Raw genomic sequence first — 17,497 nt, forward strand, 5'->3', positions numbered from 1 at the left:
GTCTTAAATGGGTAGCACAGCAAGTGCTTTAAGAGAGACATAGACGCTACACCGGGGTCCCTAACTCCGGTCCTGGAGGGCCCCAGTGGCTGCAAGTTTTCATTCTAACTCTTTTCTTAATTAGTGACCTATTTTTGCTCCTAATTAATTTCTTTTGAATTAATTTTATTTGACTTGCTCTTGAAGACTCAGACCCCTTAATAGTTTCTTTCTCCTTAATTAGCAGCCAAACAATAATGAGATATAAAATGAACCAAAACATGACCAGCAAAACATGACCAACATTGTCGATCATGCAATATCTGAAAATAATGAAAGATGAAGGTCTCAGGAATGTTGATCTCCTCAGGTCCCCAAAACATTTTAACAGCGCGCTTAGAAAAGAGAAAATCAACAATTTCAGAAATGTCTGCTATTGCACAATGAGAGCAGCAAAAAGCCATGGACTTAAAGAACGGGTTTAATTAACGACAAGACTCAGCGCCTCATTAAGCAACTGTTTGGAGTGAAGCTGGTTGGAGTTTGAGGCCCTGACTTAGTTGTTCTTCTGTTGACTCACTCACTTCACATTTCATTTCCGTTTGGGTGCCGTTTAAAAAAGCATGAAGATGAAATGATGAAGTAATTCCGGGGAACAAATCTTAAAAAACAAGTCAATTAAAATGAATTCAAAAGAAGTAAATTAGCAGCAAAAACTTGTTACTAATTAAGAAAAGGGTTAGAATGAAAACCTGCAGCCAAAGGTGCCCTTCTGGGCTGGAGTTGGTGACCCCTGTACTGCACATTGGAGTGGCATTCTGATTTCCTTTCTGCTTGACCTGTGACCAAAACTCCATTATGTAAGCACCCAAACTATCAAAAAGTGGGCACTTAGTGATTCAATTTTACCATTTTAGTGTTGTTTCTTATTCTATCTGATGTTGTTGTATGTTTCTATCTGATTTTAATATATGCATTTTTAGAGTGGAATGGTTACTTACGTATATATTTATTTATTTTTAATTTTCAGTTCTCGGTTTAGTAAAGGGTGGCTACTGAGTCTTTCTGGTATATTTTTGCAATACTTAAACTGAAATCAACTCAAACACTCACATTTACTGAGTGCTAATAAAAATACCTGTTCAAACCAGACTTCGATTTTTCTTTCAATCTCTTGTATGTGGTGGATGGCTTTGTTAACACAAGGTGATGGAGTGTTTACCAAAGCACAGCTACGCCGTCTGTTGGAATAGACTAAATGGAATCCATCCACTTCACCTGAAGTAAAGAACATTAAAATAAGGAACCTCAGGAATATTAAGGCATTTAAAGAGCAAGTAAATGAAATAGTATTAAAAAATGACATACATCTTTAAGGAAAACTTATTTGTAAGTTAGTGTAAAACAAATATCTATATACTGTATATATAAATGTATATATGCATACACATTTTTTATACATAAGACATAGTATAATAATGTATATAAACCAACATAATATGACCATTCTATAATTAAAAGACATTAAACATACTGCATGTGATCTGTTATAGTACAAATACTATATATGCAGCGCCCTTCTTGATGCTTCAGACAAAGACATATTTGTCCTTGATTCCCCACTCTGCTCCACAGTTTAAAATTACAAATCAAACAATTCAGACGTGATTAAAGTGCACTTTACAGACTTTCATTTAAGGGTGTTTACACACATTTCAGTCACACCATGTAGAAATGACAACTATTTTTCTACATGATCCCCCCATTTTAGGGCACCATAATGTTTGGGACACAGCAATGGGTAGGTATATTAAAACAGTCAGATTTAGGACTATGTCACATATCCCTTCTATGCAATGTCTGCTTGAAGTCTGCAATTCATAGACATCACCACATGCTGTGGATCTTCTCTGGTGATGCTTTGCTAAGTCTCTAATGCAGTCATGTTCATCTCTTGTTTGTTTCGGGGGGCTTGTCCCCTTAAGTTTTCTCTTCAGCAAATGGAAGGCATGCTCAGTTGCATTTTAAATTGGATGATTGGCTTGACCATTCAAGAATTTTTCATTTTTACTTTTTAGTATACAAAGTATAAGGAGAATATTGTAATCGTCCAAAGATTTGATGTCGAGATTTTGATGAGATGAGATTTTTCCCAGAGTCCAAAAATACAATTTTTGGAATTATGTCTGTGTGTGTGTGTAGGTGACTTATCCATCCATCCATTTTCCAACCCGCTGAATCTGAACATAGGGTCACGGGGTCTGCTGGAGCCAATCCCAGCCAACACAGGGCACAAGGCAGGAACCAATCCCAGGCAGGGTGCCAACCCAACACAGGACACACACAAACAGCACACACTAGGGCCAATTTAGAATCGCCAATCCACCTAACCTGCATGTCTTTGGAGTGTGGGAGGAAACTGGAGCGCCCAGAGGAAACCCACGCAGACACGGGGAGAACATGCAAACTCCACGCAGGGAGGACCCGGAAAGCGAACCCAGGTCCCCAGATCTCCCAGCTGCGAGGCAGCAGCGCTACCCACTGCGCCACCGTGCCGCCCACGTGTAGGTGACTTAGGTCAAACAAATTTTTCATACAAGAATTAGGTACAAAAAGTAGATTTCTATTAACTTTTGGGCTATTTCCGTTAACTGGAATGCATGTAAATCTGATTTGTAATTTTTTTATAAAACAAATATTAAATAATGAGTGATCAATAAATATAAAAGAAAGATAGCATTTTACTGGCTGTACTAAAACAAATATAAATGAAACATAGAGCATGTGACAGACCACTAGACATGCAAGTAAAGATTTCACTGTCCTTTGCACACCAGGCCGCACTCATAATAGCCAGAGCAGAGTCGCGAGGAAGCTGGTGCCCATCCCAATAAGCATCCAATGCAAAGCAGGAACAATCTCTAGACAGAATACTAACACTACTACTACAAAATTGATGAATATAAAAATCATTTTTGACTATTACAATAATAAATACAAATAAGATGCATAGGATTTGACAAACCATGCTAAAGTAAATACAGTGTGAGAAGAAGGGACAAGAGACATGGCAAGGTTTGGGGCAGCCACCCATATAATTCAGTATCCTGGCTGCAAAAGTAAATGCTTTGTAGTTTAGTCAAGTTTACAAGACAGAGTCCAAAACAGAACTGAGTTTCAGGGAAAAGGTGTGAGGCTTTATAGGAAGTTTGGGGGAAGTGATGTCGTCCTCGGGACCGGGACCGGAAGTGATATGTCCCAAGTCGAGGCGGTGGCTCCTGGTGGGAATTCCCGGGAAAGGCCTGCAGGGAACTTAGAAAGAGCGTCAATGCACCCCACCCCACCCCCCCGGGCAGATGTATTCAACTCTAAGCCCTTCAGCTGCCTCCTATTCACACGTGTGTGACAACAGTTAAAATAAAGCTTGGAATATTTGACTAATCAATGCAAAAATAAATATATATAAAACACACAGCTTGTGACATAACATCCACTATATAGTAAAATGCTACTGTCTGTGTGTGCGTGTGTCCAGTATATCCAAGCAATCTGATTGGTCACTTTGGCTTTGGTCTGACTGGCCAGTTGGGCTTTGGTTCCTCAATAGTAGGGGTGAAGACATGATACTTCAGGAGTACAAAGTTAAATTCCTGATTGTGGGATTTTTTTTTATTTTTCTACAAAAAAGTAGTTTAAATGAAGCATTTCAATGTCATGGAAGAAATGTCCTGGCCAGAGAGGTGACAAAGAGCCCACTGGTCACTCTTACAGAGCTTCAGACCTCCTCTGCAAGGTGAGAGAATCTGTCAGAAGGACTCCCATCTCAGCAGCACTCCATCAGTCAGGCGTTTATAATAGAGAGGCTAGATTGAAGGCACTCCTGAGTAAAAGGAATATGACAGCCTGCTTGGAGTTTGTCAAATAGCATTTAAAAGAACCTGACCTCATTAGACAAAAAGGAAACACTTTGTCTCCAAGCACTATGTCTGGTGAAGACCAGGCAATGCTTATTACCTACATAATACCAGCCCTACGGTGAAACATGCTGGTGGCGGCCACATGCTATGGATGTGCTTCTCAGTGACAGGGACAGGGGAATGGGTCAGAATTGAGGGAAGGATGAATATAGCTAAATACAGAGAGGTTCTTGTGCATGCAACCTCAGACTGGGGTGATGGTTCACCTTTCATCACAACAACGACCTGAAGCACAGAGTCAAGGCAACATTGGAATGTCTTTTGGGACAAGTCCATGACTGTTATTGAGTGGTCCAGCCAAAGCTCAGACATAAACCCTATATAATATCAGGCAGAGAGAAGTGAAAATGGAAGTTTAAAGATACTTCCCACCTAATCTAACTGCGCTTGAAAGTGATCAGTTCCTGGTGTGCAAAGCTTGTAGACACTTAATCAAGAAGCTGTAATTGCATCCAAATGGGCTACCACAAAGTACTGAAATAAGGGTCTGAATAATTCTGTAAATGAGAGATTTCAGTTTTTGATTTTCAACAAATTTGTCATTATATGTTATTAAGTGTAGGTTAATGGGCAAAAATGGCAAATTTACCAGTTTAAAATTAATTCTACAACACTATAAAGAGCAAAAATGGAAAGTGTGCGAATTCTTTCTGAACCCACTGCATAGCAGCCTTCTTTAAACTATGTAGCATTCATTCTATGGAAGTTGCTAGAGATTGGGAGATTTGCAGATCTTTTTATGGATAACATATTTGTATGCTTTACATTTATTATTCCAGTAACAACCCTTTTCCTGTTATGAAACTTTGCAAACAGAAACCCATCCATCTTAGCTCATCTTTCGCAGGTACAGTATGTGTCCCTGAGGTAATACTGGTTTGTCAGGGAGAAAATTCAGGCAGCATCCCCAGAGAATATCAAAAAATTCTGAATGTACCCCTTAATGGTTTTAAGAAATGATAAGAAATAAAGTCTCAAAATTTCAGCTTTAAAAAAGAAATGGAATTCAGTTCTTCATATGCACCCAGAATGCCGTAACATTTCTGAATGATCTAAAATGTATTTAGGCCGGTGAATGATGTCCTCAAGCACCTGCATCACTACATCTCATGTTTGGGAATGTCTTACATGTTGGATCTAAAATCTCTCCTTACACTTCAATAGAAATATTTGGAATGATATGAATTGAGATACAATTATGATATGAAAATTGATTAAAATATCCCACTACTTGCATGAATACTTATTTTGAGTAACTGGAAAAATCCCAGTCAACATTTTTATTCAGTGGGAAAGCAAAGTTCTGCCTATATTATCTCAAACTGGAAAATATCAAATTCTCTTTATCATGATCTGTTCATTTTTTTAAGAAGCTTAGCAAGAACTCATTAAAGTAATTCTAAAATAAATACGCCAAGCTTGAAACAAAACGTTGAAAGGTTAACCCAGTTAAAGGTTATGTGGTAGAACTCAAACGTATTAATTAAAGAAAGAAAAAAACTTATCCTCTAACAGGACAAGTTTGATAAAAACCATTTTAAGTCAGTAATCAGGCAGGAGAAATCCAGGTCCATCTGCATCATTTATTTACTGTACCCTTGCAGCATTCATCACGGCCATCTGTTACAGAATGATCACAGAATAAAAGCAGAAGCTCTTACTTATTGATAAATAAATTAACATAACAGTGCTGAATTAATGCATACACATTACCTGACATTTGCTCTGATTGGCTTGTTGGCTTACACCTAAATGACTTATTGAAATAAAAGTCTTATTTATTACACTCCTGTTATTTCTTGAAATCTCTGTGTATGTGACAACCGTCCAGTGTTGCTGTTTACAGGACATCTGCTGATCTTTTAATTATACATTTGGTGTATAGCATCAACCTTCTCCTGTAAAATTCTTGTCTTTATTGTTCACTTGATCTTTATCTGGTTTTCTGATATGCCTGCACAGGTTTCTGATATTTCTTAACCCGAAGATGGATGCTATATTTTAATATGGTCAACATAGTAACTATATTACCCCTAAATGACTATTTGACCCCTAAGTCTAATTTTTCTTCCACAGTTATGATTAAAAACAAAGTGGCAAGACTCCAGCTATTTCTGAACACCCTCCTCTCATGATAAATAAAACATTCACAACAACAAAATTGATTTGTATAGCAAATTTTCCTACAAAGGGTGTAGTGCTTTACAAGATGTCAAAGAAAGTGTCTCATATTTTGGGTTGCTCTTTTTAAGGCACTCCTAAGGAGAACCCACCTTGCTAAGCTTCTCTCATTCAGCATGCAACCCTGGAACCAGACCTCGAGTTGCTCAAGTAGCTCACATTGATGTTAACTAACAGCACACCTGAGACCATCAGAACAAGTTAAACGTGTCCTGCATATCCATTCTCATAGTCAACCTGTTGTCACATAACTAGTGCATCAAAAATGTAAAATACACACTTCTCATTTCTTAATAAATACAACCTTTACAACAACAACATTTATTTCATAGATTTTCATACAAAGGATGTAGCTCAAAGTGCTTTCCAAGTGTCTTTAAGAGATACTTCCTCATATTTTGAGTCGCCCTTTTTGTTTCACACATAAGGAGAACTCATCTTGCTAGCCTTCTTTCTTTCAGAATGTGGAAAGCAACCACTACAGATCTCTGACTCTCACTTCTAGCTAGACAACTAGCCCACATTAACAAAAACTAACAGCAGACATGAAATCACCAGAACATGTAACAGAGGTCCCGCATACCCATTCCCACAGCCAGACTCCAACACCAATTATAATATTTTCAATATATTTCATGTTCAATTGCACATGAGCAGCTATTACCTTTTTACACAAATATAGAACAAAATATTTTAATTAATAGCTGATATAAAATAGCAGGGCAGACAAAATTTGTTTTCACATTCTAATGTTAATTAGTTGCTCCTATGTTATGGTAAATGTGTTGTAAGATTTTTCAGGTAATGAAGACAGAAGTTTCAAAGTATGGTGGTTTTACTCACCACTTGTAGCACCAGAGAGTGGTGACATATTCCCTATTAATTAGCATGTGCCAATTCAAATTTTTATTGTACTCAGTCCATGTGACTATTATGACCTAGAGAGATGTCAAGCATGAAAGTCCCACAAATACACAAAATGCCAACAAGAGGGGGAAAGCCCATCAAAAACTCAGTTAGTCATGCAAAAAGCAAAGTAGAATCTTTATACATAAAAGATTTATCTTCAGAAAAGACTCTGTTAAGCACTGAAGCCGCTAAGACCACAAAAGGCCTGAATACCTGAAAAGGCAAGGCAATCCAAGGCAAACAAATGCTAATCACAAATTCAGCAAGCAAAGTCCAAAACACAGCATAAGGTCAAACATCCAGTAATTCACAAAATCATTCAAAAATGATATACACAGGAACATTCTCCACCACCACCACCATACGCGCATTCAATGAACCGCAAGGGACTCTAGGTTTCCATATCTTTATAGGCTGAGGCAGTCTCTTGACGGTGATGGGCAGGTAGCACTTGGCTTTGTGGGACCACCCACAATACACATGGAACACCACAGAACACACATGTGCATAAAGAATCTAAATAGTCAATATTTTTAGCACAGAATATGAACAAAATTACATAACTGCGTTTGAAACCCTGCTGAGATGGAGGACCCTCACTGACACATGACAATGACAGTAATGACCCTTATGAACTTATAAACCTGTACTGTAATATTTCAGATGGGCTCTGTAGTCATGTAGTTCTCTTCTTTGCATGTCATGGAGCACCTTTAGAACATACTATTACACTTGCTATGTTAGGTTCATTTGATTGGCGTGTGTTTTCCTGCAATGTTTTGCTTCTTAAATACAAATATAAAAATAAATAAGTACAGAAATAATTCTTTTAAAATTGCTAAGTGCTCCAATTTGGTTCACTGTAGTCTGTTGACATTTTTTTTGAAGTTCCACACTGTTTTTAAACGTTTAATGGAATTTGTCCCCAAGTCCCAAGTCTGCCCCTGCACTCTTAAGAGTGGCTTTGTGAATGAGCCTCACATTTTGCTTTTTCAAACGGTTCCCATTTCAAACTGGGAATTTAATTCCATTTTGGTTTAGTAAAAAACACAATGGGATGATTCCTGAACAGTTACCATCCCAATTTTTTGTTTATGCTTATGCTATCACTTTAAAAAGAGGAAATGTAATCTCTAAAGTGTGCTACTTCCTTATTAGAATCCATTTTTATTATAATACATTAACAAGAAGCAATTTGGGCTTATTTATTATGATCAATTTAACACAAGTTACTGCTCAATGAAGTCATTAAATTATGACAGGGAAATCATTCTATTTGTAGAGGGGTCGCTAGTTCAAGCTGGCTGGATAAATGATTTCATATGGAACACTGGGCTCTTTGCCTATCAGCTTCAAGACATTCCCCAGGAGTCTTCTGTGTGGCTTCAGAGGACTTTTGTTGACAGACTAGTGATGAGTGATGCTTTCATGTCTTAAAAAAGAAATTATATTACCATTCTGATGGTAACATTTGCAGTTTTTGGGATTATATAAATAAGTACCTATTTTAAAATATAACTTTTTAAGCATAACCAACCAAAAACTCTACTACATATTTATGCCTAAGAACTTTGATTTTGTGTTGAGGAATGCCAGTGAAGGAGCATACTGAATAAAATAAGAATTTTTCACTGAGAATTCTGATTAGTATTAGAAGCTGCAGTGCTAAGCCATGACATCATTACGTAACTAAATGAGTGAACACCACGCTTAGATCGCCAGGAAAGGATGATTAGTGGAACATGTGGCTCCTCAGCAGACAAGGAAAGCCCTTCTGCTTTCAGTTGCACATTAAGTCTTCACATCCGATCATAGAAACTGCAAGTCAGTTAAAAGTTTTGGTTAAGAACAAAGTGGAAAAGCCCCAGAAATGTATAAACCTTAGGCTCTTATGAAAAAAAACACCTTTAAAAGACACTTCTGTCTATTCTAGGCTGCACTTTTTGTTATACTCATAAAGAAAACTCATCTTCATAAAAGTTTCTCTACTTCCATATGCCCAAAAATGTCATAATTTTGCTGAATTGTCTAAAATGTAACCACTCTTAAAAATACTGGTTCTTCATTGAAGCTACATGATTCTTTACTGGGTTGTGTGGTTTCTCATAGAGCCATTGCTGGACAAAGCACCATTTCATTCTGGGAGGGGTTCTTCGTGCTTTGAAAAATTTACTAATATGTAAAAAACTAAATCGGGAGTGGTCTCCCATAGACTTCCTTGTATACTCAGATATGGGGATGGATATTTGAGAAGTAAATGACAATTTAGACAATGATTATATTTTTATATTATGTACATTAAAGAACCATCAACAAATCAAATCAAATCAAATTAATAATATATTGAACAATTGTTTTAAAAGTAAAGCTGAATAAATTGGACTCTACAGCTGCATGAATAAAAGGTAAAGTACCAATTCTGATTAACGGAAATAGCCCAAAAGTTGATAGAAATCTATGTTTTGTACCTAATACTTGTATGCAAAATTTGGTTGACCTAAGTGAAAGCGTACTCAAGTTATCGTGTTTACACATACACACAAACACAGAGACACCAATACACATAGACACACATAATTCCAAAAATGGGATTTAGGGAGGTCTAAAATGTCGAGATTCATCAAAATACTGTAATAAAGTTACAATACCTTCTCTACACTTCGTTTACAAGAAAGTAAAAAAGAAACATTTAATGTATGGTAAGTTACCTAGAAGGACACTAATGGATTAGGAAAACCTGTGTTATTGTATGCAGCAAGAGTCCTTTTAAAATCATGAGCCACTGGTAATTCACAAACGTGTTACCATCTATTCATAGTTATTCACTCTATGGAGATTGTTACAGATCTACATAAGTAAAGGTTCTTTCGAGAACCTTCGTGTGGATGGGACCTGTATAGTATCACTCTGAAGAACCACTATGGCACCTTTTTTTTAAAGAGCGTAGGTCAAGATCCAACCTGAAAATGATGTCCTCCAGCCCCTTCATTGCTAGATCTCATGTTTGGGAATGTCTTGCACATTGGATCTAAAATTGGTCCTAACACTTCCACAGCAGCATTTGGAATAATTTGAAGTGAGATACAATTATGATATGAAAAACCATGAATGCTTATTTTGATCAACTAGAAGAATCCCAGTCCACTTTTTTTTACTCCGTGGGAAAGCTAAGTTCAGTCAATTTTATCTCAATTTGAAAAATATCAGATTCTCCTCATGACACTCTGTTCAATTTTTTTCAGAATTTGACAAGAACTCATTAAAGTAATTCTAAAGTAAACATGCTGAGCCTGTGCTGAACCTTTTTACATTAGAAACAAAACATAAGAAGCTTATCTCTTAAAAATTATGATTGGAAACAAAGTGACAGAACACCGGACATTTCTGAACCTTGTCCCTTCATGATAAACAAAACCTTTAAAACAGCATTTATTTCTATAGCCAGTGCTGGGTAATTTTTCACCCCAGGCCAGGCTTATTAGTGTGCCAACCAACTGTTTGGTAGCTAACCCGAGCGGCTGACCCATGGTCTGTGCCCTTAGTAAATTCAACTTAGTGGTGCCGTCCCTTCTATAGCAGATTTTCATACAAAGGGTGTAGCTCACAGTGCTGTACAAGATGTCAAAGAAAGGATCTCATATTTTGGGATGTCCTTTTTGATCCCCTCATGAGGAGAAATCATCTTGCTAAGCTTCTCTCTTTCAGGATGTGGAAAGCAGTCAGCATGTAACCTTACGTTCCACAAGCAGCGCACACCGATGTTAACTAACAGCACACCTGAGACCATCAGAACAAGTTAAACAAGTCCTCCATACCCATTCCCACGGTCAGACTCCAATCTGCTATGACATCACTAGTGCATCCAAAATGTAACATACACACATCTCATTTGTTAGTTTAATTGTCTCTGTCACCATCTTCTTAAATCATTTATGTATGTCTTTGTTTTAGCTAAGGAATTTTTATAGCTTATGTTCTGGAAAGAGATTGAAGCACCCTGTTCAAAGCAGCGCTCATCAACAATTTGGGAAGCTTTTAAAAAGTAAATATGCCATGGCATTCCATTCTCACATAGCAGCATTAAAGTTGTAGTCATAGTTCTAGAGTTTCACATACTTCAGTTGATAGTTTCAAGTTAACCGCATAACTCCAAACCATTAAACTCCTCACTTGATGTTTGACATTTAGATTGGACTCCAGGAAACACGGATTCTCTCAAGCACTTTAAATAGTGTGAAAGTTGATTTGTCACTCCATAGCACAGGGCAACAGTTTTCAACAGTCCACTAAATATTCTGTCTTGCACAGCGCAAATAGTATGGCTGATTCGACTTCAAGATTAGGGGCATTCATGCCTACACTGCCACTGAAGTCTGATTTACACAGTTGGCAATACATTGTAGAGATGCTGTCATGAAGGCTTTATCTGTAATGGCATTCACGTTTAAGAATCGCTGAATCCTTGGTTTGCTGAAATTGTGTCAAAGTACCATGATGTGACACAAATGAAAAATCTTTACATCTGTTTATTCCAGTTTTATTCCACTATCTGGCAAACAAATAACATAGCTTCTACATGTAAACCAATCTGTCAAATGAAATGTGAGCATATTGTATATTTAATACTATTACAGTATCTTTAATGAAAGTCAAAGTTTTGGTACATGTCACCTAATAGCAAAGGGGACACTTATAGTGTAGGTTACTTCTAGGTAATATGAAAGTAATATTCATGCTTAAAAATAAACAATTAAGTCTTTCAAAAAGATATCTCACAAACAGAGCCGTTTCGTATATCTATTATAAAAGCCATGTAAATTCATATTAAGAAGCTGACGCACCTAAATGTCTGAGGGCTCTGTTAAGGTATGTAATGACCCACCAGACCAGGAGGGGTCACTGGCACTAATACTATCTTCCAATTCTCTCCCCACAGCACAGAGAATCTGCCCGCTGAGGGCACCTGAATCTGCCCAATGAGGGCACTTGACTCTGCCCCTTCCACACCCAGGAAATAAAGCCACCGGATACCCAGATGTCATTTTTCGAATGAAGGAAGTTGCCGCTAGTCGGAACTATCCCTACCAGAAGCTAGGGATAGTTGACCCACATCGAAATGCACTGTTTTGTTTGTTTGATTGCTGTGACCCGGTTGGCACCCCAAATTATCATATGACTGTCTGTCATTCTTTCACATGGCCACATAGTACATGATTTCCAATTATACTTTATTTAATCGAATATATCCTTATTTATTTATAACAGATATGCATAAAAAAAGAAATCATTTATCTAGAACTGCTAACAGCATTTTTAACAGCTTTACAGGCACTGTAGGTATCAGCAGGAATGCCTCACAAGTCCACATGCCTGTAGACCTGACAAGACATTGGGTCTCCCCACCCACACCCATCCCCATCCACCAGCCAGAAACAACCAGGGATCTGTTCCAGGAAAAGAGAACAGATATTCCTGGATCACGGGATAAATTCTGGCTTCCTTTAGCGCAATTTCACACCAGCAGATTAGCCTGTTCCAGAACACCGGATCTCAATCAGCTCACGCAATTCTGGTTAGGTTGAGCCAGATTAACGTACATTCACAGAAAAATTGGCAAGCCCTTATGAGTTGGGCATTGAACAGCTGATCGACTATTGACTACAAGTCTGTGAAATAGAGGGAACAAAATTCACACAGGCAGAGTAAGAGGTGCAGGTGGCAATGCATGAAGATTAGCTGTACATCCAATAAAGGAGGAACAACACAGCAGCACCAGCCAAGGAATGGGAGATGATGTGGAGGAATATCACTGACAGAGTGAATGAGTAAAACAGTTAGTCAGTGAAATCCATGTAAACTTTGTTGGGTAAATTGTTACATTGTGCAAAATGTACCCCTGACAATATTACTCTACTTGAAATGTTATATGCTCTCAAGTAAGCTTTGTATTCCATTTTTTTAATATCAATGAGTGCAAGAAAGTCTAAGATCCATGACATTAAGAATTCAGCATATATAGAGCTATTCTAGTCATTAGTGCGAGAGATGCCGAACATTATCCTGCCTGCATTGAACCCTGTATTTTCTGGTAATTATTATGCAAAGGAAACCGAAGGTTGATTACTGTTATGTACAAATCATTAACAGAAGACTCAACAGGTTCTCAATGTTTCAATGGTAACTTACCCTGTTCAACATTTGTCTAGTACAGTGATATTTAACCTTTTTTGAGTCACGGAACTCTTTAAGAATCTAATGAAAGCTATGGACCCCCTACCCAGAAATATTCACATACCGTATATACTCACAGATTAGTTCTCCAGCGGATAAGTCGGGACGTGATTTTACTGTATAATTTCTGGTATTTTATAATGCCAGTCGTATAAGTCAAATGCGGAAAACTCACGCTATTGGTCCAAGAGATTATGATATGCTAATGCCCACCTGAGAGTGAAATACGGAGCACACTGCCTTTTTATTTCTATGTAGGTGCGACAATGCGATGTATCAGCGTGTGCTCCTAACTTCTCTCTCTCTCTCTATTATGTCTAGGTGACCACATGGTAATACCCGAAATATTCCGAAGCAACGTTAGCACCGATTTGTGTTTTTTGTAACTCCCACCCACATTCATCTTTATCGTAAGAGCATCCCTTATTTACGATGGAGCGGTAGATCAGAAGAAAATATGAACTGGTTTTAAATTAAACGTTGTTGAAGTAGCAAAAGAAATTGGTAACTGCGCTGCTGCAACAAAATTCGATGTGTCTGAGAAACTGGTGGGAGATTGGAGGAAGCAACAAGATGTAAAAAAATAAAAATAAATGTCGCATTTTTGAACGGCGTATAAGTCGGGGTCTAATTTTATGATCGATTTTTCGGGTTTCAAGTCCGGACTTATACACAAGTATATACGGTAAACATAACTTTGCATGCAATGAATATAATGTACTTTTTTTATCGAGATTTGCTGGTCTCATACATACAGTATATGACATACACAAAGTATTATTAAACTTTAAAGTAAACAATCTAAAAAAACCATTCTTTTTTATGCAAAAAGTATCGGCCACTCATTATAATTATGAAATATAATCCTCTTGTGCAAATAAAAACAGATCTACTGCTACTACATTTTCTACTACCATTACTACAACTACTACTACATCTACTCTAAATCAGTACCGGGCTGTATAGTGAATATAAATGTTCATTTTTATCTGACCCTCACAGACCCCTTGAAACCTATCCATGGACCCCCCCAAGGGTTACACGGACCTCAGGTTAAGAACCCCTGGTCTAGTAGCTATGTGTGAGGCATCTCATTTTATATTAAGAACGGATAAGAGGACACATTGATATTTGTTAAGAGTATGTGATATACAAACTTGTGCTTTATTGATAAAAGCCATCAGCTAAATGTGAACTACAATACAATGCAGAAGTCATATTGTTGGCTTAGACCATTGCAGAACTCCAAAATCAAAATTACATCAATAAGCATATTGGGTGTAGGTATCCACTGAAGCGGAAAGTCTTAAGATGTTTTTCTTTAAAAGGTGAGGGTCTCCACAACAGGGCTGAAGGTGGGCATTTTGTTCCACTAGCCAATCCATCAGTTATTATTGCTCAGAAATGCCACAATTACTATGTATCTGTGGAATTGCTCTTTGGTGGTGGTTAGGGTGGTTATTTATTTCTGCCTCGGAAAAACGTCCTGTACGCAAATGGGCATGTACGTGAGCAGACACCACTTCAAAGTTAGGCACACTTTTACACTTTTTCATGTGTCATCTCCAGTGCTGTAAAGAAAAACTGTTCTTTTCAAGAAAAGTACCAGAAAATGTCTATGATTTGCATCGATGTCAACGGAAAGCTACAATGTGTGCCACAGAAGATATTATGTTTTGAAAGGTTGCTCATGTATATTAAAGTCTCAGATGTAAAATGGTAGCAGACTCTTCTCTAGGCATGCCAGCATTTCTGATCATTTCTCGGGCAGAATTTGGCAAAGGAGTTGCACTTCTGTGTCGATTGTTCATTCACATTCTCAACATTTCATCAGCCTTTTCTGCTTCTTATAAAGTGCTTCTGGGATCAGCATTTCTGACAAGACATTTATGGACTGTGATCTTATGATTTGATGCTCTCCTCCTTATAATTATTGAGGCAGCAAAATGTTAGTCCTTCACATTAAACTGACTCTTTTGCAAGTTAGATTCAGAGAATCGTTTGCCCAGTAACTGAACCGAATATCCTCAGTTTTTTCTTTCTGGAGCAGGATATTCCAAACAAAAAAAAGATTAACAAATTATCCTCAGCTTTGGCCTCAAGGATCACGTAATTCTGACTTTATCTGTTCCAGAAATGCAGGACTGTCTAAATGTGGGTTTTCTGGAATGAAATTAGCCCGATTTGTGTGAATCCTGAGTTACTTTAATCAGATTTCATACTACCAGACCACTGCAGACACGTCAAATCAAAGTGTGTTTGTTTTTATTGGAAATCAAACTCAATCTAACAACTTCATTCTAATAGTGGAGTACATAGAAGATACTACATCATTTGCATAATAAAATTATTTGCATTGGGTTCAGCTTCCATTGCTCAGTTGGTTTAATTTTCATGAGGGCTCCTCAGCATTTGGGCATCTAGAACTCTATGTATGGATGTTAACAAAAGCAAAACAAAAAAAAAATCTTTTGATAAAAGCAAAGACAAATGTTCAAAGAGACATGACATAACAGTGTAAGATGTTTCTTAACATTTTAAGATGCACAATCTATAACTTTAGGACCTACTGGGCACAATCTGTTAGTGTTCTCTATAAAGCACCATACGCTTTCTGTTGACAAATGAACAAATCACGATTTAATCTTCACCAACTCTGGACAGATCCAGCCAAGCACTGCCAGCAAGAATTACATGAGGTACTTGTATTTCCCAGCAATCACGTCATGTTAGGTTGAGGAGCATGCACCGATACAGCGGTGCCAACCACATGACGAAACAGCTCGGCATACTGGTTGGCAAACCAGCAGACACGTGGTCTAGTCCTACCCCCAGAAATGTCATTTATTTGCTGCAGCCAGGTGTTATGTGAGTGTCCCCTTGGCCTGGTCCAGCTACTCAGGCCCTCAGCAATGAAGACCCTGCAAGCTGGATCACTCTCTGGGAATCATACCACATGGCTGGAGTGCCGTAACTGACGCTCCCTCACACAAAGTCAAGCCAGCGGTACCCAAGGATTCTCCGTACTGAAGGAGTTCAGTCTTCATCTCAGGTCACTGGATAATGTCCATGTCTCGCAACAATATAGCAAGACAGGATGCACCAGGACTCTAAACACTTGGACCTTTGTCCTTTTGCAAAAAGCACCACACACCCGTTTCCAGCGACTTCATGACCCCCCCCATGCTCTCTCAACTCATCTACTGATTTCATAGGAAGAGTCACCAGAGACATGAATGTCACTGCCAAGGTAAGTAAACCTCTTGACATGGTCAACACTCTCTCCGCAAACAGACACACTGCTGATGGCTGTGCCCAAGAGGTCATTAAATACTAAGGGTTGTGTCCGTCTGTCACACGATTATTTGGGAACCACTGAAGCTATAACTTTGATCTTGGTTTTAATCAAAGTTTATGATGTGATTTATGCAGGTGAAGTAATAAAGTGGGTTGAGGCAACCTCTGCTGTTACTAGGGTTTGTGTCTTTCTTAAGGAAAATTGGTAACATGACAGAAAGAAAAGAATAGTAGTGAATTCTGCTGACCATCAAGTGCATCGCTGACGCTGCTCATAGCCAGAAGAACAAGAAAGGCAGCACCATCTACTGAAAGTCAACTATGTGAAACAGAATGCACTTGAAAGCAACAAAAGCATGTGCCTGTGCAAACTAACCTGTGAGCAACTAGCTAATATTCAGACTTTCCGCCCATTGTCCTAACATCCTACATCACAGTTTGGCTGAGAGCAGCTACTTTTGGAAGTTACATCAGTGACTTACTCGCTGTGGGGCAGTATTTGTTCATACTGAAAACAAAAGAATGTATGGCCAAAATACAAATGTTTTACTTACTACATATGAACCACATTTTTTGAGGACTGGAGGTCTTCATGTTGCCTAGTTTATGTAATAGTCATGACAATAATAATACTCCAAGTTCCTCCTATATTTCCAAGCTCTGGATTAATAGGGGAAAGTTGAGTTGGTTTGTACATGTAGTTAACATGCTGCCTGGATGCCTCCCTAAACCAAGGACATGCCAGCAGGATGATATTGGTTGATTGTCATGGATGAATCTAGTGATAACCCAAGAAGGGCTTGAGAAAGTTGCTGGGATAACAAGACCTCATTAGCTCAGTTGAGGGTGTTGCACCCATGACTCCCATCAGGAATAGTAGAATGAAAATAACGATAAAGATGACATTACCTAAACTACGTAGT

At 38.1% G+C, this 17,497-nt stretch overlaps 1 protein-coding gene across 1 annotated transcript in view; it reads right to left on the reverse strand.

Moving 5' to 3' along the window:
- LOC114653868 (coiled-coil domain-containing protein 178) overlaps positions 1 to 17,497 on the reverse strand; it is a 92,989-nt gene that overhangs the window by 28,423 nt on the left and 47,069 nt on the right. The window contains exon 2 of the mRNA XM_051929353.1: positions 1,118 to 1,257. Coding sequence (XP_051785313.1) covers positions 1,118 to 1,257 — 140 coding nt within the window. The remainder of the gene's footprint in view (positions 1 to 1,117; positions 1,258 to 17,497) is intronic.

This window comes from Erpetoichthys calabaricus, chromosome 6 (assembly GCF_900747795.2).
Source record: "Erpetoichthys calabaricus chromosome 6, fErpCal1.3, whole genome shotgun sequence".
NCBI classification, from domain to species: Eukaryota; Metazoa; Chordata; class Cladistia; order Polypteriformes; family Polypteridae; genus Erpetoichthys; species Erpetoichthys calabaricus.